General features: G+C 39.0%; 1 protein-coding gene across 1 annotated transcript in view; it reads right to left on the minus strand.

Annotated features, from left to right (window-relative positions):
* Window positions 1–7,778: 7,778 nt before the first annotated feature.
* The window catches only part of sorcs3a (sortilin related VPS10 domain containing receptor 3a), a 353,899-nt gene continuing 335,784 nt past the window's right edge, over window positions 7,779–25,893 (minus strand). Inside the window, 3 exon segments of the mRNA XM_072656688.1 lie at window positions 7,779–15,274; window positions 18,839–19,002; window positions 22,626–22,731. Of these exon segments, the coding sequence (XP_072512789.1) occupies window positions 15,216–15,274; window positions 18,839–19,002; window positions 22,626–22,731 (329 nt within the window). The 3' untranslated portion in view covers window positions 7,779–15,215.

Consider the following 25,893-nt stretch of genomic DNA (forward strand, 5'->3'; position numbering starts at 1 on the left):
TTGCACAAACAAGCAAAAGCATATAAAAAGAGAACAAGCACTGGAAGTTGGAAGCATAGTTCACAAGACATCACATAGTTCGTTAAATAATTTCGATCTGGATCTGGTGACCAGGGAAGGTCACTGAAAACTCATAGGCCCCTTTTTTTTTAGCAATGTTTTTAGGTAAGCCGTCAACCATGCACCGCACAGCTTGATATAGGGCGTGTCAGTGTGTCTTTGCTATCATAAGGACAGGAAAAGTACACCTTGCACAGGGTACACCGTGCTAAAGACATGTACTATTAATCATGGGGGTGTTTTGGGCGTAACGTGCCATAAACCAATCAGTGTGTCACTTGCTGTTCCCTCTAAGAGCCAGGTGCGACCTTGGTCTGACCTTGGCGGATTGCTATTTCAATGGTGCAGCTTCCTGGACGTGTCCAGTGCTTCTAAGCTGGGAAGCAATAATTGATCAGTATTAACTGTCCAAAAGTGTGGCAAGTAAAAACAGCCTGGAATGTTGACACAAGGCAGGTGGGATCCATCGCTTTATGCTTTTTCCACCAAATTCTGAGCGTCCCGTGCTTTGACCTGTGTGTCTCAGCAGAAATCGATTCAGACCAGGGTTCATTTTTCCAGCCTTTACCTGTCCACTTTTGGTGATCCTGTGCCCACTGCAGCCTCCGCTTTCTGTTCTGGGCGGAAAGAAGTGGAACCTGACGTGGTCTGTCCACCTCAAGGTTGAACGTGTTGTGCATTTTTGAGATGCTTTCCTGCTCTCCACACTTATGCAGAGTGGTTATCTGAGTGACTGTAGCCTTTCTATCAGCTGGAACTAGTTTTCTATTCACCTCTGTCACCCACAATGTGTTTTAGTCTGCAAGAACTGGGTGTTTTTGCTTTATTGCGTCAGTAAACTATAGAGACTGTTCCGTTCTAGAAATACTCAAACCAGCCCGTCGGCTCGTCTTAATGTGAACATTACCTGAAGCTGCCGGCCTGTATCTGCAGGATTTTGCATTTTACAGATGCCATTCCAATGCAATTTACATTTCCAAATGCATTACAACCAGTTTCTAAAATCACAATGTGTTCCCAGCTGTCACACTTGATGTTTCACAGAGTGTCATTATGTAACCAGTGCTGTTGATAGCTTTTCCTCTGTCTCATATGCTACAGACATATTTGATAATAATGTACTGAGTTGCCATTATATAAAGACCACACAAGCACAACATACCACTACTATGCTGGTGTCACAGCTGTGCTGAGAACGATCCTCTACTCTGTAATATCTGGTACGCGGTGGTCCTGTGGTAGTCGCTTCTCACTGATAAATGGGACTGGGGGGTCACTAATGTTAGAGGCTGAGAGAGGCTACATGCGCTAAGTGAATTTGTTTGGGCTAATCCAATACTCAGTCCATGGAACAGGCATGCATGTACAACAATGGCAAATCCATGGTCAGAAGGACCGTAAAACAAAACAAGGCAGAGTACAGGCTCATGTATACTATATTTAATACATATTAAAATGAAAATGTCCATTTTAAATATTGCAACCGATCACTGCCCACATTCTTTCTTTACATTGGTATGGGTATTAAGCAATACATCCTCTAGAGGGCAGTTTAGAGTCAAAAGTTCACATTTTGGCTACACTGCCCTGAAAATTTCCAGTGGCGCTGTCCGTATTTGAGAACATGCACAAATACGGACAAATCGGATGCTTCGTCCATATCCATATTTAACGTTGAGCATAAATGTGTCATACAAGGCTCAGAAAATGGATACAACATCAAGTCAAGTCAAGTGGGTTATTATTGTAATTTTAACTACATACAGAGTACACAGTGAAACGAAACAACATTCCTCCAGGACCATGGTAGACACAAGTGCAACACAATACAAGTGCAGACAGACAATACAACACAATACAGACAAAGAATAATAAATAATTTAGGGGTAGTGTGCAAATGATGCAGTGTGCAATAAATATTGAATCTAGTGAGGTAGTATAGTTACTAGTGCAAAATGCTTCCCTTATTACCCCTATTGGGGTAAATGGTTGGTGAATGAGAGAGAGAGAGAGAGAGAGAGAGTGCATGGAACAGAAAAACCATCAGTTCAGTCTCGGGAGTTGAGAAATCTAATGGCTTGGGGGAAGAAGCTATTGCAGAGTCTGGTCGTGTTGGATGCTGCGGTAACAGTCTGTGTGAAGGGTGGGTGGAGTCATCCACAATGCTGGTTGCTTTGCGGATGCAGCGGGCAGTTTAAATGTCCATGACGGAGGGGAGAGAGACTCCGATGATCCTCTCAGCTGTCCTCACAATATGGTGGAGGGTCTTGCGGTCAGAGACTGTGCAGGTCCCAAACCAGGCAGTGATGCAGCTGCTCAGGATGCTCTCTATGGAGGCTTTGCAAAGAGGGCCACTAAACAGGAGAACAATACGCACAGTAAAGAGTCCAAAACCTTTCCACAGATGTCGAGGAGCAGCCAGAGCGGTTAGAGTTAATACCAGGTCCCTCCAACAGGGGGAGCGTCATGCCACTGACCACTGATCACGGCTTCCTGCTCTGTTGCAATAAACGCCTCTACTCCTCTTGGAAGGCTTTACATTAGATGATGGCTGTGAGACATATCTGTGAGGCATTCAGCCATAAGAGCCAATGTTGGAGCTCAGGTACTGTGTTGGGTGGCTAGTTCTGGAACACAAACACCACTCCAGCTCTTTCCAAATGTTTTAGTGGAGCTTCATCACTCCAGAGAATGCAGTTCTGTGGCTCCACAGTTCAATGCTGGATGGCTTTATACCCCTCTAGTCAAATGCAGCTGCTACAACGATGCCCATTCCATTGGCATGGCTTTTCTAAGGAGATTATGTGAACTGTCTTGAAGGTAGGTGTGCTTAACAAGCTGGCGACTCAGTGTCCATCCCAGTGTATTCCTTTAAAAAGCTTTTACACTCGCTGAGTTGTTCGAGGAGCCTTAATCGCATTGGGACCTCAACTCGGTCTGGTCCTTTCATTATCTCTTTCACTGCTCTATCAGTAAACCCTCAGTAGAGCTTTACCTCCTGTGTTTGGGGCCTGAGGAGCTGCATGAAGCTTTGGGAATCTGCTCAGAAGGTGAGCAAGGGGAGGAAGAAGAAGGAGGAGGAGGAGGAGGAGGAGGAGGAGGAGAGCATAAGGGCGCTGTACAAAGAAGTCAGGGAAGGCTGGCACGAAGGAAAAGGAAAGACAGGCTCTGAGATTAATCTAACCTGTGGCGTAACGAGGCTGCGCTCTCTAGCTTCCCCCATGAATAGAGACAAATGAAGCTTGTTTACACCCGTTGTTGCCATCCAGTGTACCCCGTGCACGTCCAAGTCCCATCTGTCAAAAATCGCGGCAATAGTCAGTGGGGGGAAAAAAACAGAGCAGTGAACTAAAGTGTAATGGAAGGAGGGCCTATTCAGTGACAGAATACTTTCATAGTCTGGCGAAAGCAATCCCATGGGCCGAGCTGTGAAATGACAATGCTGCCATCTTTTCTGACAAGGGTCTTTTATCAAGCCGCTGCAAAGATCCTGGTCCCAATCAGAATTTCGAGAGAGAGAGAGAGATAGAGAGAGAGAGAGAGAGAGAATCTTCCTTTCTCCCGTTTAGCCGCCGCTAGTTGTTGATGTAGGAACTCGAGCTGATTTCGTGAGCGCAAGACATCAAATTAAAGTAAATCTACCTGTCACCAGCCGCGGAACAACGGGACAGCCAGGAGAGATGAGGGCACTTAGAAAGCGAGCGTGCGAGTGTGTGCACTCGCTCAGTGCTGTGCCACACCAGTCTCTGGGTAATAATTAAGACTACGCTCGAGGGAATTTCACTTACCTGCTTTTGATTACTGATGTCAGGACGTCCCCATCGAGGGAGCTGGTTAGGCTTTGCGCACTGACATTGATTTCTATGCGAAAAGGACGCTGTATGACTAAATATTACACCGAAAATGAATGGGGAAAAGGGCATTCAATTAACTTACTGTAAGAGGGATTTTTTTTGGAGTCTGTGAGCAGGAATGCGTTTACAGGGTATGAAAATCAATTATGCACTCTGCGAGATAAGCTCAGCAGATAAAAAAATTAGGCAAATGCATCATTTCTTTGCTAATACTTGGTTACGAGTTGCATCGGCTTAATAACGACGCCAATCTAGGCACCTAAGCAGTAGGCCGGTCTCTGGACCAGTCTTCAGTGACCTGCTAAAGCTCATGCTGTTTCAGCTTTTGACCTGTGGTTCCATGTTGAGAACTGGGATTGATTTATTTTGCTGGTTAGTCAAAGTGGTCCGGTGTTGTGTTTAGCTACTTAATGGAAATGATCAAGACTATGTTTACACAGCAGGTAACAGTGGCTCAAACAGATGTGTTTTCTGTGTGGCAGTTTAAACAGCAGAAAACCCACTAATTCAGATTTTTCTCGTTCTGGGAATGCGACTGAGTCTGATCAGCCAGATCTGAATTCATGTGACATTCTCACAAGTCAGTAAGTTAAAGACGGAGACCAAATTCCATCTGTATCCAACACAAATGGTAAATATCAGTGTCTTGTGAGTGAGGTAAGGGTGAGACCATAGGAATCACATAGTTTTGTTAAGGCTATATCTATATCAGCCGAATGATTGCAGAGTAATAAAAATATGGTGAACTATATGGACAAAAGTATTGGGACACCTGTTCATTCATTGTTTTCTCTGAAATCTGAGTTTATCCAGCCTTTGTTGGAGTAACTGTCTCAACTGTCCAGAATGCTATGAGTATTTGATTGCATTCAGTGACCAGAGTGTTGGTGAGATCACCCCACTTCATCCACCAACTCCCCAACTTATCTTAAAAGTATTGGATGGAGCTCCTCCACCATCATTCCAGAGAACACAGTTCTTCCACGGCTCCACAGCTCAATGCTTGGGGACTTTATACCCCTCTATCCCACGCCTGGCATTAGGTGTCAGCAATGGGTAAGACTTAAAGTAGGTTTATGTATTCAGTAGAAGGGGTGTCCACAAACATTTGGACACATAGTGTATGTTCATTTATTTGTCATTGGAATGTCACAGACCTGTTTTGCACATGTAAATTGTTTGCCCACAAGAGCAAGACTTAGCTAATTAGGGTGTAGTAGCACTAGGCCTTCTTCAGGCCTGAGTTCACTTACATTACCACGATGGGGCTTTTTGGGTAGATGCATTGCTACCTGATCTGCGTTGCCTGCCCTGGACTTCAGTTTGCAGATTTTATTCTCTTTATTTTGAGATGTTTTGGGCATGCTGATACACTGATTTATCAATGATGCAGCACAGCGATTAGCTGTTAATGATGCTGCACATTTTTTCAGAGGAAGCATCACTGACATCATTTTTGAGTTGGTATGGCATGGAACGATCACACTAGTCAAAAGAACTGGGCTTGGAGGGCAACCATGTTTGGGCATGGTACAGCGCTGGCTTAGTGTGAGTGAACCCTACAAAGAAAACAAGGTTAATTCTTATTTCCTGGCACTTTAGATAAAATAGCTACTCCAAATGCTGCTCCACCATCCAGTGCACTTAATCTACATTTATTTTAGATTTCTTCAGAAAACTTGAATATTGAGTTAAATTGTGATGAACAGAGACCCTAAATCCCTGAGAGTCCAACAAGCCTGGCTGACTGCATGCCGAGATAATGAGATTAATAAAGTACTAAACGCTAACCCACATAAGGAAACGAGACACTGATGTTTGTCCCACAAACTTTTACAGTACCAAACTGTCACTAGGGTGGTTGCCCTCAAGGGTATGTCTCCACCACTTTTAGTTAGGGGACATTGCTGTACAGTATTACTTTGCAGTTTTTGTATTAATTCCGTTGTCCCCATTCACTCACTCTGACTCCAGGCTTTTTTTTGCTATTTTTCATTTAACAGTCCAGTTATGAAAAGGTACAAATATGCACATTTCTCTTGAGAAAATCAATGTGTTGAACCGAAAAGCTCTACACTTGGACCTTCAGGGCCATGTTGTACCTTTTAAGAGTATATATTTACAGTGTGTGTAGCTTGGGGAACAAAAAAGTGCTTGTGCAGCTGGGGTGGCAAACTTATTTAAGGTCACGGATCACGTTACACAAAGTTTAATGTTAGGAGGACTGGACTGATTTTCGCATTGAGAAGAGGCATAAAGGCATAAAGAGATGTAAACATCTTTAGCACATTGTGGCTAAAGTGTGCAAGTGAAACTGACTGACCACTGACTGATCTCAGACTAGTAGACTGTCACAGCTCTACACACCCCAAAATTAAGATTCTGATTGGTGCTGCCTCTGAATTTGTTTGTTATCTCACCTATCTCCAATATTAAGATTCTGATTGGTTGGGCCTCTGAGTTTGTTTGTTTGCCCAACCCTCCCCAAAATGAAGATTCTGATGGATTCTGCCTCTAGGTTTGACTGTCTGTTGACCTGGCCCACCCCAAAATAAAAAATCTGATGGGTTCTGCCTCTAGGTTTGACTGTCTGTTGACCTGGCCCACCCCAAAATAAAGATTCTGATTGTTTCTGTCATTAAGTTTGCCTGCCTGTTGTCCTGCACCCAGCTGAAATAAAGATTCTGATTGGTCGGGCCTCTGAGTTTGTCTGTTATCCCTCCCATCCCCCCAAAAAATATTCTCATTGTTTCAACCTCTGTTTATCTGTTTTCCCACCCCTCCCCAAAATGAAGATTCTGATTGGTTTTACCTCTGTGTCAAACTGTCTGCCTGTTGTCCTGCACCCAGTTGAAATGAAGATTCTGATTGGCGCTGCCTCTATGATTGACTGTCTGTTGTCCTGGCCCTCCCAGAATTCTGAGTGGTTCTGCTGCTGCTGAGTTTAACTCCCTCCCTGATCCTGCCGGTTCTTTTAATGAGGAGCTGAAAATAAAGATTCTGATTGGTTGTGCCTTTGAGTTTGTCTGTTATCCCACCCCTCCCCAAAATAACAGTTCTGATGGCTTCTGCCCTCCCTGATCCTGCCTACAGGTCCGTGCCAATGTGGTCCTTTTAACGAACAGCTGAACTGAAATGAAAGGTCACAGTTGAGAACGTTCTAAATTCTTTGCTGGGCTGGGTCTGGCCCGCGGGCCGTATTTTTGCCACCCCTGCTGTACAGTACCATTGTTTGCTTGCCATACTTCCGTTTTTTAGGGAACGAAGCTTGCTGGTAAATCTGCTCGTTTTTACAGGCTTTCAGGATGGCTGCAAATGAATAATTGATGAACGTCAGCTTAGACAGTAATAAATACACAAGACATAAACTGCCTTCAGAGAGTGTTTCAAGACAGCTTTTGAGTACTGTATTTTTCTTGAGCACAGGTGTCATGCCATTCCTTTGGAAACAACTCAAATGTCAGTCAAGTGCCTTGTCAGCCACTTGGGTAGCTCTAAACGCCTAAAGCAAATTCAGGCTTGGATACATGAGGCTTCAGCCAGAGGCCTTTGGGTAGGTATCATGTTTTCATGCCTAAGGCCTTCCATATGTATGTCTGGGTCTGCCACAAAAACAGGTAAGCTGTGCTCCTTTCCAAGTCATTGGAGTGCAAGTCTTAAGTGGCACAGCAGGCGGAAATTAAGGTAATCAACAGTACGCTGCCTGAATAATATATGCCGGGTAAATGACGGGTCATCGGTGGGACTGCATGATTTCTCAGCACAAACAAAACTGACAGTTCACACGTAGGCTTCCATCATCTGATGTACAAAAATACATTTATTTGAAACAATTTCAAAATGACATTTGTTTTTTTATCCCATAGAAATATTGAAATAAGGATGATATTGGACAGTAATCATGAGCCATGCAGCTGTACAATTGGTGGGATGGAAGAAAAAGCATCACCATGATTTTTGCCCGTTGAAACGCTGTACGGGAAACAACACCAGCAAATTAAGAACAATTTGTCCCCGGCCATCTTCATCTCCAGCTCCAGCTTACATTTCCAGCTCTAGCTCCAGCTCTAACTGTGGCTGAATTGCCAAACGAGCTCTGTCCAAGCAGAGCAAATTAAATTAGAATAAAAAAAAAAAAAAGATGTAAAAGAGTAAGTGGAGATAACACTGGTCCTCATTCACCAACATCTTCCTAAGAATAAGAAAATGTGTTAAATAAAAAGTCTATGTGTTTTTATACAGGATTGTTCACAGCTCTGCTCTTATAATGGATTCCATTGTCCTCATAAACTGAACAAATCCCAAAAAAGAAAACAGCGGCGAACGACAGAATCTTAGTGAAAACTGTGTAAGAATTGACTTTCCCTTCTATTCTCTTCTTTCTAACAATAGTTAGTGAATGAAGCCACTAATTTGAGAATGCTTTGAGAACCTAGAGAGAGATAAAGAGTGAAGCATCTCTGTCTATATATTTTCTTACAAAATCAGTAACCTGATGGGTGTAGGGAGGGCAAAAAAGAATGCAAACCGTGACTACAGCTACATTAACGCTTCTTATTGCACAAGAAGCCTGAGACTAGGTACCATCAAACAATGAAGTAACAAGTTGTGACAGATGCTAGCAGGCGTTCCAGACAGACATTCATATTCTAGCAGCAAGAACGCTCAGGCAAAGACTTGGGGCAGACTTTGGAAGGCGAAAATGTGAGAAAAGGAGGGCATGGCTGACGGACGTGAACTCCGTGCGGCCCGAGCCGAGATAGCCAGAGGAAGTGGAGTTGGAAAGAAGACGAAGAAGAAGAAGAACAAACAACCTATTTCTAATGTTTACTTTTTAACCCGACTGAGTGCCAAAGGCCTCAGTGAAACAGAGGTCAGGAAGGAAGCAGACAACAGACTGTGAAAATGAATAAATAACCGGCCAACTGGAAATATGTCAATGTTGCCAGTGTTTCATTAGTGAAGGGCTTGACTAGGGCTAGGACTATCTGTGCTAGATTGCTTTCACACCAGCAAATTAAGCTTGATTTGTCAATGGCCATCTTCTTCCTACTAACAGGTTCCATAATGTGGTGGAATGAAGTGTACTTTCCCCAGATTAACCCAAGATACAGTCTTCAAGGCATATCCACTAGGTCATCATACTAAAAAAAAAAAGGGCCCGGACTGAAACATTAAAAACAGGGATTTTCTAGTCTATGAAAAGAAGCAGAAGACGCAGTTTTCAGAAGACTTGTATTGAAGATAAATACCTGTGACACGTCTATTTTAGCTGTAGATGCCCTGTTGTCTGGTCAGCAAACAAATCTAAAGAATCCCTTTTTTAACCCTTATGTAGTCTTAATGTTCTGTACAACCCCCTTGTCTTAAGGACTAAAAAGTACACTAAAGCCCTATTTAGACAGGATTAGTTTTACATGGGGTTTTACATTAGTTTTACATTTCTCAGTGATTTTAGTTCCATTCTAATGCACTAGAGATTACAACACCTTATTTATTCCATAAAACGACCTCAGGTTATAATAATCCTGTGTGAATCGATGTGTGGGTAAATATTTCATCACATGTTTTGGATTTGAGAACAGTAGCTACCTCCATCTCAGTCATTTATGCCAAGATTTCTTAACCTGTGCAAATCTTAACCTGTGCAAATTTTACAGAAGCCCAGTGCTAAAATTACATTAGTCCACCTGCCTGTGTAAAACTAATCCCATTCAAATAAAGTTAAGGCAGTCTATTTATCCAGGTGGTGTACAGTTTCCATGCAAGTATGAACAGGAAGGTGTTGGGGTCACTCTAGGCTCATAAAGGATCGGTTAGGGAGTTTTCTCTTCTGTTACACATTGTGGCTGGTCATCTTTGACCCTTAAGACAACACAAGGGATAGGGGTGGATATTAGCATAATTGTAACAAAGCTACTCCTACTGGTTATTCATTATTCATGTACAGCATTTCATGTTTTTTTTTACTCTCACTATTACGACTGCACCACAATCTGGCACGGAACCTCTTCCCTAAAATTACTGTGCCTCCCAGGATTTGTAAAAGCTAACCCTGTTCAAGCAGTGATGAAGTTGCATGCTATGCTAGGAGCGAGTAAAGATGTGTTGATGCCATGAGTGTCCCCACTGCTTTCCTGCCCGCATTAGTGGAACTGCCTGCTGACTTCAGCACGGCGGAGTGGCGGGGCGAGGGGTGATTAACGGGAAAACCTTGCTTTCTGCTTGCTGCACTGCACACCTGCTGGCATTAGCACTCTCATGCGTGTAGAGACAGGGAGCTGCCAGGCTTCTGGTGATGGTTCTTTCTCTCCTCCTTTCTTTCTTTCTTTCTTTTCCTTTCCTTTTTTTTTTATTTATTTAATACAAGCTCTTTACTGTAAAAGCCTTGCACCCTCACCAGGACCGTTTGAGGTAATTGAACAGAACGGTCTGTGTAATCTGTTTATGCAGTGCTTTTAGCATTAAAAAAAGAAAAAAAGAGAGAGAAAGCAGACTTTATTGTGTTTAGGGCTGAAAAGGGAATAATGTAAATAAGCCCAGATCAGCAGTGCTCTGTGCAATAGTGCAGAATCAGATGCCTTGAATCAGCAGATTTCCAAATAGTCACAGTGCAACAACTGCTTTTGCTGTGGCCATCGTGCATTAAATTTGCCCTCGGTGTGGATCAACACCCGCCAGAGCTGATTCATGTACCTTGCTTTAGCTTATCACCAAAACAGACTGCGTCCTGGGCTTTCCTATCTCTGGTCCAAGAGAGACCAGATACATCTAAAAAAAGATAAGGCTCTCAGTAGTATGAGATTAGATCAGATGTTGGTGGAAGTCATACTGGTATGCTGCTCTGAGACCAGTATTCCCATTGTGTCTCATGTGCACTGTAACAAATGTATAGTCACAAATTAAACCGATAAGTACTTTAAGTTACTGCAACTTAGTTTAGTTAAAACTTCTCCTAACTCACATTTTACGCATCTCTGTCCCATCTGGAGGTTAGAACTCCCTCTATCACATGATGTCCCCATACTGGGAGGCTTTTGGAGCACCGAGACCTTGCCAGGATCCGAATGTAATGTCAGTTCATTTATTAAATAAATCAGTTCACTTATTTTATCATTTTAACAGGCCTGATATACAGATGTAAGCAATAGAAATTTGTGTGTGATGTTACCTTCAGAAATATCAACTCCATATTGCAATATGTTCAGTTTTCCTTTCATCATTTAAGGCAATCTCAACTTTACTCTCAAGCTGTTCTGTATATTGTTATGAGAGGAAGAAGCTGAGCCTAAGACAAATATCTAACCGAAAAAGCACAACGCCAAGCACTGCCTAAATCTCTAAGGATTAAATGTGGACCCGAGATTTAAAGAGAACCAGTTGGCCTATTCATGCTCCACCTACAACGGAATTGTTTGTTAAGTACTGATGTAAGGTTGGATGGATATTTGGACTGTGGTTGACAAAATTCCTGTTTAAAATAGCGAGAAACTTTTTTTAAAAGTTTTATCTAAAAACTAAAGTTTCTAGTGTGTTTTAAGTTTCAGATTATCTTCATTTTCTATGCAGTGAAAGCTCACACTGTTAGGATGGATTGGATGTAGCTTTTGTGTGTGTGTGTAATTGAGACATCGGCAATATTAGCATGTAATATTAACATGCTTAGCTTCAATTTGCTTAAACAACAGTTCAGATCAGCAAGTATGTTGAATATTACAGTTGTCAATTTGTATTTTTTTATTTCTGTCTTTAATGCAAATTCTGAATTTTTTTCATAGTTGGATTTATTTTATTTTATTTTATTTTTTGGTTGATAACTTTTGATATCTTCTGCAATTGTTTTGCAAAGCTTGTCCAACCTCACAACAGTTGCTATGGTTGCATTAGATGGATTATAAATGATTTCAAAAAGATATTATGGCACTTCATATAACTTTAAAACATCTCTGTAAATAATTAAATATAACCTCTTTCAAATAAATTCCACTATAAGTATCTTTCAATGGCTTTTAACAATATCTACTGGCGCAATTTTCACAAATAATAGATCACAAGTAATAAATCAATTGTTTCTACCTCAATTTTCCCCATATTTGTCTGAAGTTACAGATTTTGTTGGGATATTGCTATTCAGTTACATTCAAAAAAGCTACTTGTTCCCGAATGGTTACAAGCTGAAGTAAAGCCAAAAGCTCCTTATATCAAAGTCTAGCAACAGCTTTTATCCTGGGGAGAAAGAGGTAAGTAAGAGGGCAGGAGTGTAGGAGTACTTACATATTAAGAACTCCTACATTTAAACCAAGTTTTCAGGGTTTAAAATAAGCAAACCGAAAGAAATACCCCAACAGTTTTCAATATAATCTCTGTATGTTCTACAGTCAGTTACCATTGGTCGATTTTTCTGTCCATTGAAAAGAACAGAAAATGGAAACTCAAAACACACTCGTCGTGTAAGCCAATAGGCAGGTGCTTCTCTTCTCTACAGGGAAACGCATTGAAATTATTGTCCATAGCAACTTAGCATATGCTACTTGTGTGGCCGATTAAAACCCTGGAGTATTCCTTTAAACCTTTAAATAAATAGCTGAGTGAAGTTTCAACGGCAAGACTGAACAAAATCCAAATGCAAACATAGGAAAGCGTAAATAATTTCCCTTGTTTTGTAATGGATGACTAAAAAATAACTATTTACAGCACTTGCTTATCTACAACACATACTGTAAATCGCGTCCTTGGAAATAACATGCACAAGTCAAGGACCTCGTCGAAATGAACAAAAGTTTGTATTTTTTTTTTTTATGATTTCCGTAAAAAGTAAACGTCTCGGATTCTCAACACGCTTTTATCAGTTGAAAAGGTACTGTGTAATGGTTCACAGTTCTGTCTTTGCCACTGTATTTACAATAGAAGCATGTGAAAATGACAGCATACAGCTGTATATACAGAGAAATTAACTTGATCTATTGAGACTATGATACAGTTCAAAGCTCTTCCCTGGGAGACAAGACACAATAAAGACTGAGTTTCTCTTTTAAAAAAACTAAACCAACCAACAATGTACCTCATTAAAATTGTTCATATAAATACTCTAACTTGTATCATACTTGTTTATACAGTAACAGTAACTTTGTAATATGTATAAATTAAGCTGGAATTTTAAGTGGTCAAATGTTTTGATGGCAAAACATGTAATATGACAAAAAGGCATTGTTTTTGTAAGGCGTTCACTTTTATCTTATGACACAAGCAAAAAAAAAAACAAAAAAAAAACAAAAATGCTGTAATCTGCTTTATGTACAGCGACTGGTCTACCCAACAAGATGAGGTAATTTTGGAAAGAATGCAGACACCTGCAGAGTCGATAGAAGAAAGTTCATTAACGATGGCCGAAATGAATGGTTGTAATGATACCTTTGCATGAGATTCTTTCACAGTCTGTCCACTATTGTTATTTTGTCTGGAGTTGATCAACACTGGTAGAATTTGGCAGCACTTGTCAAACAAGACATTAAAGGATAGAATGTATCTCCATGGTCAAGTGCAAGCAACTTGCTGGCTCATATGGTATACAAAAAATACCTGAAACATGTATTATGTTCTGATCATAACAAAAAAAATAAATACAAAAAAATGCTCCCAATATCACATTTCTCATCAAGTTGTTATGAGAATATTGCAAAAAATATTCTGTGAAATCAGCAAAATTATCTGAATAATTTATTACATTTATCAAAAGTATCTGCATAATTTCAAAGATTTTGTTTGCAATTTAACAAATGATATGCATTATTTCTTTAAATCTGCAAAAGTAGCTACATTATTTCTTAAATGTCTGATTTCTACATTATTCACTGAATTATTTATTGCTAATTATAAAATTAGCAAAACTATCTGCATAATCTTTTGAATTTAGCAAAAGTATTTGCCAATTTCCCAAATTAAGTATGTAATTTTGTTCGAATATATATGCATTATTTCTTGAAATTAACAGAAGCATCTGGATTTGTCCTTGATCTTAATGTGATTTCTAAATTATTGTCTGCATTATTTCTTTAAATTAACAAATTTCTCTATATTGTTTCTTAAAATTAGCAAATATTGCATTTTTTTTTAAATTGGCAAAGCAGCATTATTAATTTTAAAAGTCAAAAAATGATCTACATTGTTTATTAAAATTTGTCAATTTCTCAATGCCTCTAGAGAGTTCATTAAAACAAGTAAACAGAAATTAGTTAATCTTATTCTCACAGAAATCTTAAAATGAGAAATATTAGATATTTATGGTTGGTACATCATGATATAATCATCATGATTAATGTGGCTATGATGAAATCAAATTAAATGACTTCCTCATCTTCTCGTTCTTTGAATTACCGCTTCATATGTGCAATCAGATATACCTCGAAAACCTTAATAACGTATATCTGATTGCAAACTTTGCCTTGTGCTGAGCTTAGGCAAAATGTGACAATTATTCATAGAGGTGTCTGTTCATTTGCATATTTCACTTGACTTCATGCTTGTAGTGGCTCAGATTATAATTGATATGCAAATAAGATGACCCTATGCACGTATAAAAAGAGAAAAAAAAAACAATAAAACAAAACAAAGGCATTTAAAATATCAAGTGAAAGTGCCCTTGATGCAGACAGCTCATGGTGCATTTCTCTGAAGAAAAGAACTAGAAATTTTGGATTTGTCTTTTCTTTCTGTCGAACTGAAAAGAGAGACTCGTCTGAATATGGTTTCAGCATAATACTATGATTGATGTTCAAAACAAAAGTACCATTACATTTTGCCACGGAAATGATAAGAAAAGCTGTGACGTTCTCGTTGTATTGCAGCTCGTACATTCCGAACCACTGCAGTATGTCTCGTCAATCGAGCGGAAGTCATCCGGAGCGGACACTTTGCCATCAACACATTCTGAAGTTACTTAGTCTTACAATATTCATGGAGAAGTTTTTCGAAAGGCCCAATGTTTTTCGTTTGCCACTCAATTTGAGTCAGCGCCTCATTTTCTCTTGCTGCCGAGCCCGTTTTTCATCATAATTAAAAATGTCTCATTAAGTGTGTTTAGATCCTCCGCGTAGATCTTATCAAACAAGACACCCATGCAAATCTGTATAAACGAGGTCCTTAGAAAACTATTAACAATGACTGTTTCTGAAATTACAAAAAAGGCAAAAAAAGAAAAGGAAAACATACAGAACTTTCAAAATGGCGACACTTCTGTACACTTCGTTTACATTGCACTTCCAGGTTTGTCTTGTTCCAAGTCGTCTGGCTTCGTCGTTGCGTTCAGACGCTTGTACAGTTGGGGATCTCTCTTGTGCTTTCACAGGTGTTGATTATTCCTCCTGGTTGTGCAAAACACAAAAACAGAGTTATGTTAGTTGAGAAAAAATAAACTAACTACGGTGTCAATTATAATTTAGAGGTTTCTGAAAGGTTCTTGACTTAATAAGTGGAAAATCATAACATTTCATTAAAGAACCATCAGTTAAAAGAAAATAACAGTAGTGGCTCTTGTATAACATTTCTCTGAAGAACCCTTTCTAGCACCTTTCTATTTAACAGGAGTGTCATTGATTCCTTTGAGCCACAGTTTCGCAAGTCTGGTCCTGGAGTACTCCCTGTCCTGCATGTTAGTGTTTCCCTACTCAGGCACAGCCAAGTTGGTTCCTTAACTGATTAGTTGAGTCACATATCATTGGATTTGGGGGACAAATCAGAAACACCAAAATGTTCATTGCCTTAAATACATTTAGTTTTTTTGAACACATGGAAACGTTTAGGTTGAATTTACTAGGTTGAAGATACTAAAAACTGAGGGCCCTATTTTACCAATCTTCTAGGTGAGCCTCAACTTGATATAGGGCGTATCAGTGTGTTTTTGCTATCGAATCGACGGGTAAAGTACTTGAAACATGCAAAAGGCATGTGCTAAATCTCTTAATTAATCATAGGTGTGTTTTGGGCGTAACGAGTTGTTAACAAACAGATCTCTGCTAGGAGAAATCTAGCACCATTTTTTACCTCTTCTCTAAAGGTCGAGTGCTTAATTTGCTCCCCTTGTTACCCTTTAACAGTCTGATCTGTATTCTCCTGTAGTTACTGTTTATCAGACACAATTAAAAATGAATTTGCAGTTATTATACAATTACATGATCACATAGACGCAGGCACATTGGAAAATTGGCCCACTGGGGACTGCTGCGGTTACCCCTCATCATTATGTGGTTCATGTCTTGCAGAACCAAGACTTCAAAAAAAAAAAAAAAAGACGACGGATACTGTTTATTTAAAATGTGCAAGGATTTCTCCAAGTTTCCCGTCTTATTACTTTGAGACGTATGGTCTGTGTTTTGATCTCTGGAGAGACTGCAGTAATTAAATCATCTGCTGTAACACTTGGGACATAAAAAGGAAGCTTCAGTGAAAATTTCACAACTGTTCTTTCACTTCATATACGATGCTTTGCAAGCCTGTTCGTGTTTCAAAACGTGTCATCTGCCCTTGGATTTAGGACGACACTTTCAATATAATACTTAATATTAATGCACTCAAGCTGCAGTATGTTACAATACGAGCTCAACAGGGAAAGAAATATGAGCAAATTTGTATCTTCTCTAATCTAGCCCACTTTTTTTTTAAAAACTGGGTGCAAACTGGGGTCAATAACTACATTTTCATGCACACCAGTGGTTTGATATCAGTCTGTCTGGTAGTCTGACCGAGCTACAGTTATGTGTGTGCAGTTTGACTGTCATGGAATGATTAAGGGCTAAGTTGAGCTAAGTTCAGTCCAGGCCAATGTTGGTCTATTTGGACTACTGAAGATAAATGTTGAATAGATTTAATGTTAGATATGTAATACTTGGAACGCTTTAGTCAACAAAGTTTGGTAGCAGCAGGGATAGCCATTATTTATGATACACTTTACAGACAGAAGTATAAGGACCCCTGCTCGTTCACTGTTTCTTCTGAAATCCAGGGCATTAAATAGTTTGTGCTGCTTTTTTCTAGATTTCGGAGAATTGTTGTGAGAATGTTATTGCATTTAACAACAAGAGCGTTAGTTAGGTCATGATGTTGGATGATCACTAACTCAACTCATCACAGAAGAATTGGATGGTGCACATTCACTCCAGAGAACGCAGTGTACACCCAGACATCATAAAAAGATCAGCATTTTGAGATTCATACAATTGATTTAACACAAAGTATAGAAAGTATGGATAAATTTTTCTAGCATAAACTACTACAGTTTTGGTGTTTGTCTTTGTAGCTTAGACTATATTTTTGACCAATTTAAAGTATTTGACCTGAGTATCAGCCTTGACAGTTATCGTTAGTTACCTTTTTGCCTGTGTTAAATGTATTATTTGAAAAAAAACAGTAAGGACTTTGAGTTGCACTTAGTTAGCTAACCTTTCCATAGACCAAGTATGTCTCAGACCGCTTTCATTGAGCTTACCACGCAGAAGCAGGGTGGATTTTGCCCCTGGATGCCCACTTTGTCCGATAAGTGGAATGTTTCAACAGTTAAAGTGCAGCTCTTGTAAGTTCAACAACAAGTCAGCTACTCATTGTAATGAACAGAAAAGGTGTGATGCAGGTCCTGCTGTAAGCCTCTTGCAGGCAAGGTTGTCAATCACTCAATTCAAAGTGTATCCTTCTTGTGATATAGCAGATAACATTTTAAAAACATATGAGGATGGGCGGAGCTACCCATTGTACTGCAGAATTACAGATAGATGGTTTGTGAAGAGATTTCATTCTACCTTGGAAAAGTTTTTTTGAATACAGTAGTGAATTTTGATACACTACTGGCATAGTTTATTTTGATGGTCCTGGTATCACATTTTAACGTACCTTTGATGTATGTGCCCATCCCTGCATGTGAGGACAGCTTCTTGCCACCAAAACATAGACCCCATTTCACTGTTTTTATTGCACCCTCATAAACTTCCACTCACCAGTCAGCAGTGAGTCACATCCACATTATAGAAGCAGTCACTCATAACAAAAGGGGAGGGAGGGGGCAATGAGGGATAGATTTTTCCATCAGAACGTGCTTAAACCAGAATGATAAAGGGTGAAAGAGACACACTTCTGTGGAGAGGACGAGACCTGTGTTAAAAGTTTGGTCCTACTTTTTATTGAGTGTCAATTACTGTGTAGTTACACAAGAACAGCCCATGCAATAACAATGGAAGTACTGGTGGTGTACTCGCTGTGACAGATGCATAGCAGGAGTACAGCTTGTGTAATCAAGTAAACAAGTATAACTCAATAGCCATAACAGCATATTCTATCTAAGGTGGTCATACATGTGTAATAAGATGAAGGTAATTACACTGTTATGAACTGCTGCTTTTCCTGTTACTACTATTGAGATAAACTTGACCCAAATGTACACTTGAGTCAAAACACACTTTACAATGTAGTTACGTTGTTATTACATGGCTTGTTAATGTGTTTTCATTACAGTGGTTATTAAAACCCCTTCATTCAAATCTTAAAGTTTGACACCAATTGAAAAACACATGGAGAAACATCATGATGGGGCAGATTCAGATTATGCTGGTGTACATGATAATTAAGACTATAAGGGTTCGAGTCTATTATCTAGCCCTTATAAACCTCTTGGTCAAATTTCTTAGGCAGACTATGAATGTATTTGGACTATTGTGTGTATGTAATTGTAGTTGTGTTCTGCTTGGAGATGAAGCATTTACCTAGCGCAAAGCATCCCAAGATGTGTTGTAATCATTAACTGCCAGGATCACCATTATAATTAAAGCAAGGGGACATTTTTATGTGGGATCTTCCTATCAGTCCACACTGATAGAAGGTTATATTATTGGACAGCCGTCTCAGTAATAAAATGCACGTAGATACAAAGACGATTTACTCACGTTTAACGCGGACCTCCAGCTCCTTCTCCATCAGCTCTTTGGGGCTGGAGAACTCGCTGAGTGTGATTTTGGGCGTCGTGGCATCGTTCTGACCCACAGTGCCAATCATTTCCTGCTCTTTCTCGTGGTTCACCTCAGCGTATATATTAATCCAGGGGATTTTTCTGAAAAGCAAAGAATGAAGGTCATAACTACAGCCATACTCATCACTGTACCCTGCCTATTTGCTGCCTGACTGTAAGTGTCCTGGCCGGTGCGTATTATAACTGTCTGGAACTCTTAAATAGCTTTAACAGCCTTGTACATTGGAGATTGGAGGTGGTAATGCTCATACTTTTGGCTGCTATGAGAAAGAAAAAAACTCCTAACACCGCATTTGGTTGACTACTGAAGCATCTTAACACACCCTCTCATGATAACTGCAATTTGCTGTGAGTTTAAAGTGCAATAATGTTTTTTCCTTAAGCTCCTGTCCCCACCCACATCTGTAGCACAGTGTTGCTGTCAAGCTGCAAAAACCTTGTATGTCCAAAACTGCAATTTTATAGGAAAAGAAAAAAAAACACTGGAAGTCAGTGTTACAATGTGTAGTAATTTTGGAGCATTTCTATTGTTCAAATCTTCATAAAAAAAAAATGTCAAAAATAGAAGAACAAGGTTTTTGTGTGACAGCATCGATATCATCAATTACTACAGACAGTACATTCAGTTTGTTTCTCAATATTTTAGAAAGAACTGAAAATATATTGACCTAAATCTCACTGACAAAGGCCAATAAGCAGGACTGTTACTTGTAGAGGACAATGTCTAGTTCAGCATTTCAGACAGCTGCTATTTCTTTAAATTGGTCATTTTAAGTGTGTTTACATATGTTTAAGTGTATGTCAGTTGTTATGAAAGGCTTACTAATGTAGGTGTCATGTAAACTTATGAACATCGATCTTTTGTGGTGGGCAACAAGAAAACCAGGGCTATAATTGGCATTAGAAATCCATATCTAAAGCTGTTTCCATTGTCCTCTACTTTCACTATACCTGTCTTTTTATAGCTATTCAGGTACAGTTCTACTAATGCTATGAAGGTCAAGGCTAGCATGGTTAGGTTACTCCTAGTCACATGAAGCCAGCCAATCACTTCTTTTCAAACTGCACAACGTCATTTAACGGCAGAGAGTGCTAATTTCCAGTTTTGTGATGTCAGCTAAATACAGTAGAGAGGGGACGGCCATGTTGCCCACCCAGAAAGATGGAAACCACAGATGGCTGGGGCATCACCTGAAAGGGAGTGGCCAATGACGACTGTTATAGGATAACTTCAGGAATTCATCCGTCAAATGCCTAAAAAATGCTGAAAATGACTTATTTTCAGCCAAACTAAATAAAAATGAATCTGTTAACACATAAGCAGTTACATTTTTATCAAAGAGAAGGTCTTGAATTTTGGTTTAAAAGTTTAAAGTGAGTTAACCGTCATTGCACAGAAGCAGCAGGATTTTATTTCCTGTGGTGCAGCGAGAAAAGTTAAACTCGTAGAGAAAGTGTACGTTTCAATTAAACTCAGCATCATTTGATTTCATTAGCCGTGATTAATATGTGTCACTCCGCCTTCCACTGAAGGAAGACCAAGTGCAAAGCCCTTATGCATGTTCTAATGCGGAACTGTAATAATTGACTATTAGTGAAACACTGCTGAAGCATAAGGCACCTAATAAGAGCTGTACCATATGTCAATAATTTAAGACTTGAGGCAGTTTATCACTTTGACGTAGTCTTATTTCTACAGTTACTAAAGTTTCACTGCTAATACAGATGGGTGGAATACCCTCTTCGCACTCCTCTTCACAGCAGCCGGACTCGAATTTATAAGCGTAAACCAATTACAGAAAGTGTTTCTCAGAGCGAGCAAGACTAATTCCCGAAATGTTCCTCTTTGTGAGCTTTCACATCTAAACAACCACAAAATAATGGCCTCGCAAAATCACAAAGACAAAATTATCTCCCCCCCCATTTACATTAATGACTCCAACTACGTGTTTTTAAATTACCTTCTTCAATTTACTTCAAATTACTATTAATTTTCTGATTTAATTGCTTTGTTTTGTCAAGTGTGACATTTCAATAAATATGATTCCTCTTTAAATTAATGGGAAAAATCCATATCCATTATTGATGACTGCTTCAACATTTCCCCGAGACGTTGCCATGTAAATTATTTTGAGCGCAAATAAATTATTCAAAGAGTTACTAACAGTTTTCCAGCAGAGATACCCCTGCTGCATATTAAACTATTTAATGATATTTTTCGCCAGTTTATTTGAAAAGGTCCTTTCCTCCATGCGGTTGCTATATGCATACTAAATCCATCCATCTACACTTATTACAAGTTTCTTTAGATTCTTCAGAGTGGCCATTAATGAGCACCATGGTGGATATACGTTTTATATTATTGATTACAATAATTCCTACATTTAGCATACATCTCTTAAATGAGTATTTGACTCTGAGAGATGAAAGGACAGGTCCTCAAATGCAGTCATAAAAGAGACTAGCAACTGAGGCCACGTTGTCCACACGCATTGGGATAGTTCTGAAAACCCATTTTTTCATCTCTTTTTTAAAAAACATATTTATCCACATCAAAAATCTCACTGTCCACGAAGGAACATCAGAGCAATTACAGCCCTGGGAAACTGATGATGCTTCATCAAATCTGACCTTGATCTTGAGAAGAACATTGCAAGTATGTGTATTGTGTGAAATATAGGAAGTATTTCCTGAAGAAGAAGTATTTATACACAACGTGTCCGAAAGTGTGTAGACACCAACTTATACAGTGTTTCTTCTAAAACCATTGCTATGAATAGCAATTTTGTCCCTCTTTGCTGCTGTAACAGCCTCTGTAGTCCTTAGTCCTTAGCCAACAAACAATGACCAGTTGCAATTGATGCACTGATCATGTCAGTATGTTTTACCCTGTGGCCAACCATGACTAGAAGCTATAAGCCTTTCGAATAGCACTGACATGTTATTAAAAATCCCAGATAGGGTCTAGGAGAAAGTATTGCCCTATTCCCTATAAGGGATTTCTAATAGCACATCAGCGCTAAGCTAATACTGGTGCAAAGCACCATTTTATTGTCCTTTTCAGGTTAAATACATACAATTGAAGATTATTAACCCTTTTGCGAAGGTCTATTCACTGAAACTGATCTAAAATTAAGATAAAAAGACATAAAATTGTGGTACAAAGCATTACATTCGTTTTGCACCAAGGTGGAATAGAACATTTCAAAAAGAAATTGGAGAAATAAGAAGCCAAGTTCAAAAACAACCTAAATGACCTGACTGAATGAGACAAAATGACCAAAAACATCTTAATTATTTTTTAATCATCATTTTATATTGCCGCATGATGAGAAATGTTATATTGTGTATACTTAAGATAATTCCACTTATTATATATTTTTTGTATTGTATAATGGAGAGCATTTTTGTGAAGACAAAAAAAAATGTTTAAAAAATTTTACTTTTGATTTTTTTTCAAAAATATCTATATTCTTGTAAATGGATTCTGAAACTGTCTCCAGTGTAATTCCACTGTAAGCCAGAAAGTACAGGAAACCAAATTAGGAACTAACAACTTTAAAGAAATTCAAAGGCTTAAAGAAAAGGACAGCTGCAAAGCCAAAAGATCCTCAAGGATCCTCAAGGCATCTTTGCTGGTGGCTCCATGCCAGCAAAGCAAAGTCACTGCAGCTTGTGAACTGGAGAAAAGTGTACTGCTGTACCTTTTGAATTTGTAGATGAGGAAGACTGCTAAACCCAAGAACACCACGGAGAGGAGCATCAGCATGGCAGAACTGCTGTGTCTGGGGATGGAGTCGACCAAAGGAGCTGAGAGAAAGAGAGAGAATGTGCCAGTTGTGAGAATACAGTTACTTATCACTATTCTAGTTTCCTGCAATGATAGTTTGGAAAGCTAAGCTTCACTACATGTTAGCCAATTTAGCCTTATAATGGCAGAACAAAGAAGCCACCTCTGAATGCCAAACATGTCCTGGATGTCATTTGAGGTAAAGGGAAAACGGTGCAAATTAGATTTTCAGTCTGAAACATCACCTTAAGCGTGATTTACAACCTCAAAGCTTCATTTCATTAGCAGTTGACCTTGTTACTGATCTGGACCTGGTTCCCCAGCACAAATCCTAGGTGAAAAATGCCAACATGTTGTTTGAAGTGAAGCCATATAAGAACCACTTTTATGATTTTTTTTCTATGATGCCGTAAAAGAACCACTTTTGGGTCACTATAGTAATTTTTTGAGGAGCATGTGAGAAGAACCCTTCTAGGATGTGGTTCTTTCATAATGTCGTAGAAGAACCACTTTTGGGTCACTATAGTAATTTTTTGAAGAGCATGTGTGAAGGACCCTTTTAGGATGTGGTTCTTCTATGATACCATAGTGGAAACACTTTTGATTTACAGTAGTTACACTTAAAAAACATTTTATAGTAAAAAAAACAACCAACCAAACAAACAAACAAAAAACCCATACAATTCTATACCAACTTCAGTTTATTCCTAGAACCATATGCTAAAATCTAGAACCATTTGTGAACCTTTTCTCTTAGGAAAATTCATAAATGTGGATTACTGTGTTGGCCCTTGTCTCCCTCATGCACCTTTGTCCTTAGCAATTCATAACTCAACACAGGGTAGTCTTGATGCATGTACAAACACTAAGCTAATTAAACGCTATTTTTATTTTATAGGCAATTTTTATATACTGAGATTGAGAACGCAAAAAGTATGCCTGTGTGCCCAGCCAATCAATCAAACAAACAAAAGGAGAGACACAATTTTGCTGCTATAACATGATTGAAAAAAAAAATTCAAATAAACCACTTAGCATAATCATATCACACACATCATGCACTGAGATTGAGATATCTGGATGCTTTTACTTTTACCTTTTTTATTTATTTATTTTTCTTTTTGCTTTGCCACTGTTTTTAGAGTGGATAGTAAATTATTGTACTGCTTTATTTTGCTGGCCCCCTGTTGATGCTTTTTAAAGGGTTAGCTTATCTTTAGTTTAACGTAACTTTAATTATTCAGCTAAATATCAATTAAATAAAACTAAGCTGTGAAATAAATAAAAAAAAGGTTAAACTTAATCCAACCCTAAACCCAAACCTAATTTTAAGCTTAATTTTAAATGTAATCTTTAATGTTGAATCAACTTAATAAAGTGTATTAATAATTTACCATCAACGTAAGGTGTGTCAGGTATGGTTATTTCTTGTTTCAATGTTAATATGGTTTGTTTACCAAATATTTTATTAAATAATGTTTATTCATTGCTGTCGTGTGAGGTTCACTTCTTAACATCTGTAGCCTTGATTTTCAGATTTTTGCTTTTCTTTGATGTAGCTTTTTTATTTTGACACTCAAACGGAATGTTCATCATTAATATTCATTAGCTCATTAACGTGATTGGCTTTGACCAAGAATATGTCTAAAAATACCACAGCATTAAAGGCATGATCAGCATGCTGATCCCCCACCACAGTAACTTTGACTATTATTCATTTCCACGTTTGGTGTGAAGTAGCATTCTTACTTTTACATTTTAAAATCTGATGATTTCTGAAATACCAGAGCATCATAAAGCTGACCCTGGATGTACTCAGAATGGAGAACTTCAACTGAAGAAAAAAGTAAGATTCTCGTATCCAATTCGTGTCTCAAAGGAGCTGTAGTTGTACTGAGATGCTCCTGAATCACTGCCATCAAGACGCGGCTGCATTTTTCTCCAGCCAGCCGGCTTTCTGAGAGGCAGCCCGTGATGTGGCTGACCTTTTCTCAAGCAGCTTGAAGGCTTTTTGGACCTTTCAAGGCTGGAAAATGGACGGGAGTCCAGCCGTTTGGGCCACTCAGATGGCCGGTACATCGCAGCAGATTCATGCAGAACCGCATGCTGCCATACAGTGTGGAGAGGTCAGACAGTTACTAGTGGCTGCTGTGGTCACCGCAAGGCATTGTGGAGCCCCACTGAAGGGCATTTTTTAGGGACAGACCGATGCACAGGAACTGTCACTTGGTCACTTGAAGAGTTTTCTTTTAGAGGTATAGGAAAACAGGTGAGCCTCCACCCATTGTGCTACTCGACATGCTTTACGTTAAAGAAGTGAAAAAAAAACAAGCATGTTATTGTTACCTTTTACTTTTTGGCATAATGTCAGTTTGGCAGCTGTTCTTTACATTGTGTCAAAAATTCATGATAAATGAACCTAGAAAAATATTTTTTTCTCCTCCTGTAAACCTAGCCATTTTGGAGATGCAGTTGTTGCCTATTGTATTTATAGCTTTATCTATATTTTATTAGGATATACATTTGACACGATATTAAAATATATAAGGATATAAATAGCCTTGTTTGTTTTGTTACTCCTGATGAAAAAAGCTCAACAATTGCAAACTGAAACCTGTTTGTACAGAAGTAATATAAATGTACAATCATTTATACTTATTGTATTTATGTAAAGATTATGTGGACTACACAGACATGAACAGATACAAAGATGCACCATAAACTCTGCTGCACCATTTACTAAAACGTCCTTTCCTGCTTGCTGTCCTTGATCTCTAATGGAATCAGTAAATATACTGGCAGAGCTGATTAGCTACAGGATTCACATGGGTACCAGATCAGATAAAATCTAGGCAAGATTGTTTCAGTAACGTATTCAGTAACCCCTAAACTCTTATACCAGCTTCACACTACACAATTTGGTCACATACTGTTGTTGGAAATCACTGCCAAAAGACTCAGGTTGGTGGCAAATCTGCGCTCGCTCCATGCTGGCTTGGTCACTATGTGTGAACTTGCGTTAATACAAGATTCACAGATTGATCGCAGATGTCCTGCAAGCCCCTGACAAATATCTAGCAGATTTACGAGATATCTGGACCTGTCGGTGACTCCAAATCTAGTAGGCTGAAAAGCATTGTGACTGGAAGTTAGTGTAGCGACTAGCCACAGCCAATGAGAGC

The sequence above is a fragment of the Salminus brasiliensis genome, chromosome 15, assembly GCF_030463535.1.
Source record: "Salminus brasiliensis chromosome 15, fSalBra1.hap2, whole genome shotgun sequence".
NCBI classification, from domain to species: domain Eukaryota; kingdom Metazoa; phylum Chordata; class Actinopteri; order Characiformes; family Bryconidae; genus Salminus; species Salminus brasiliensis.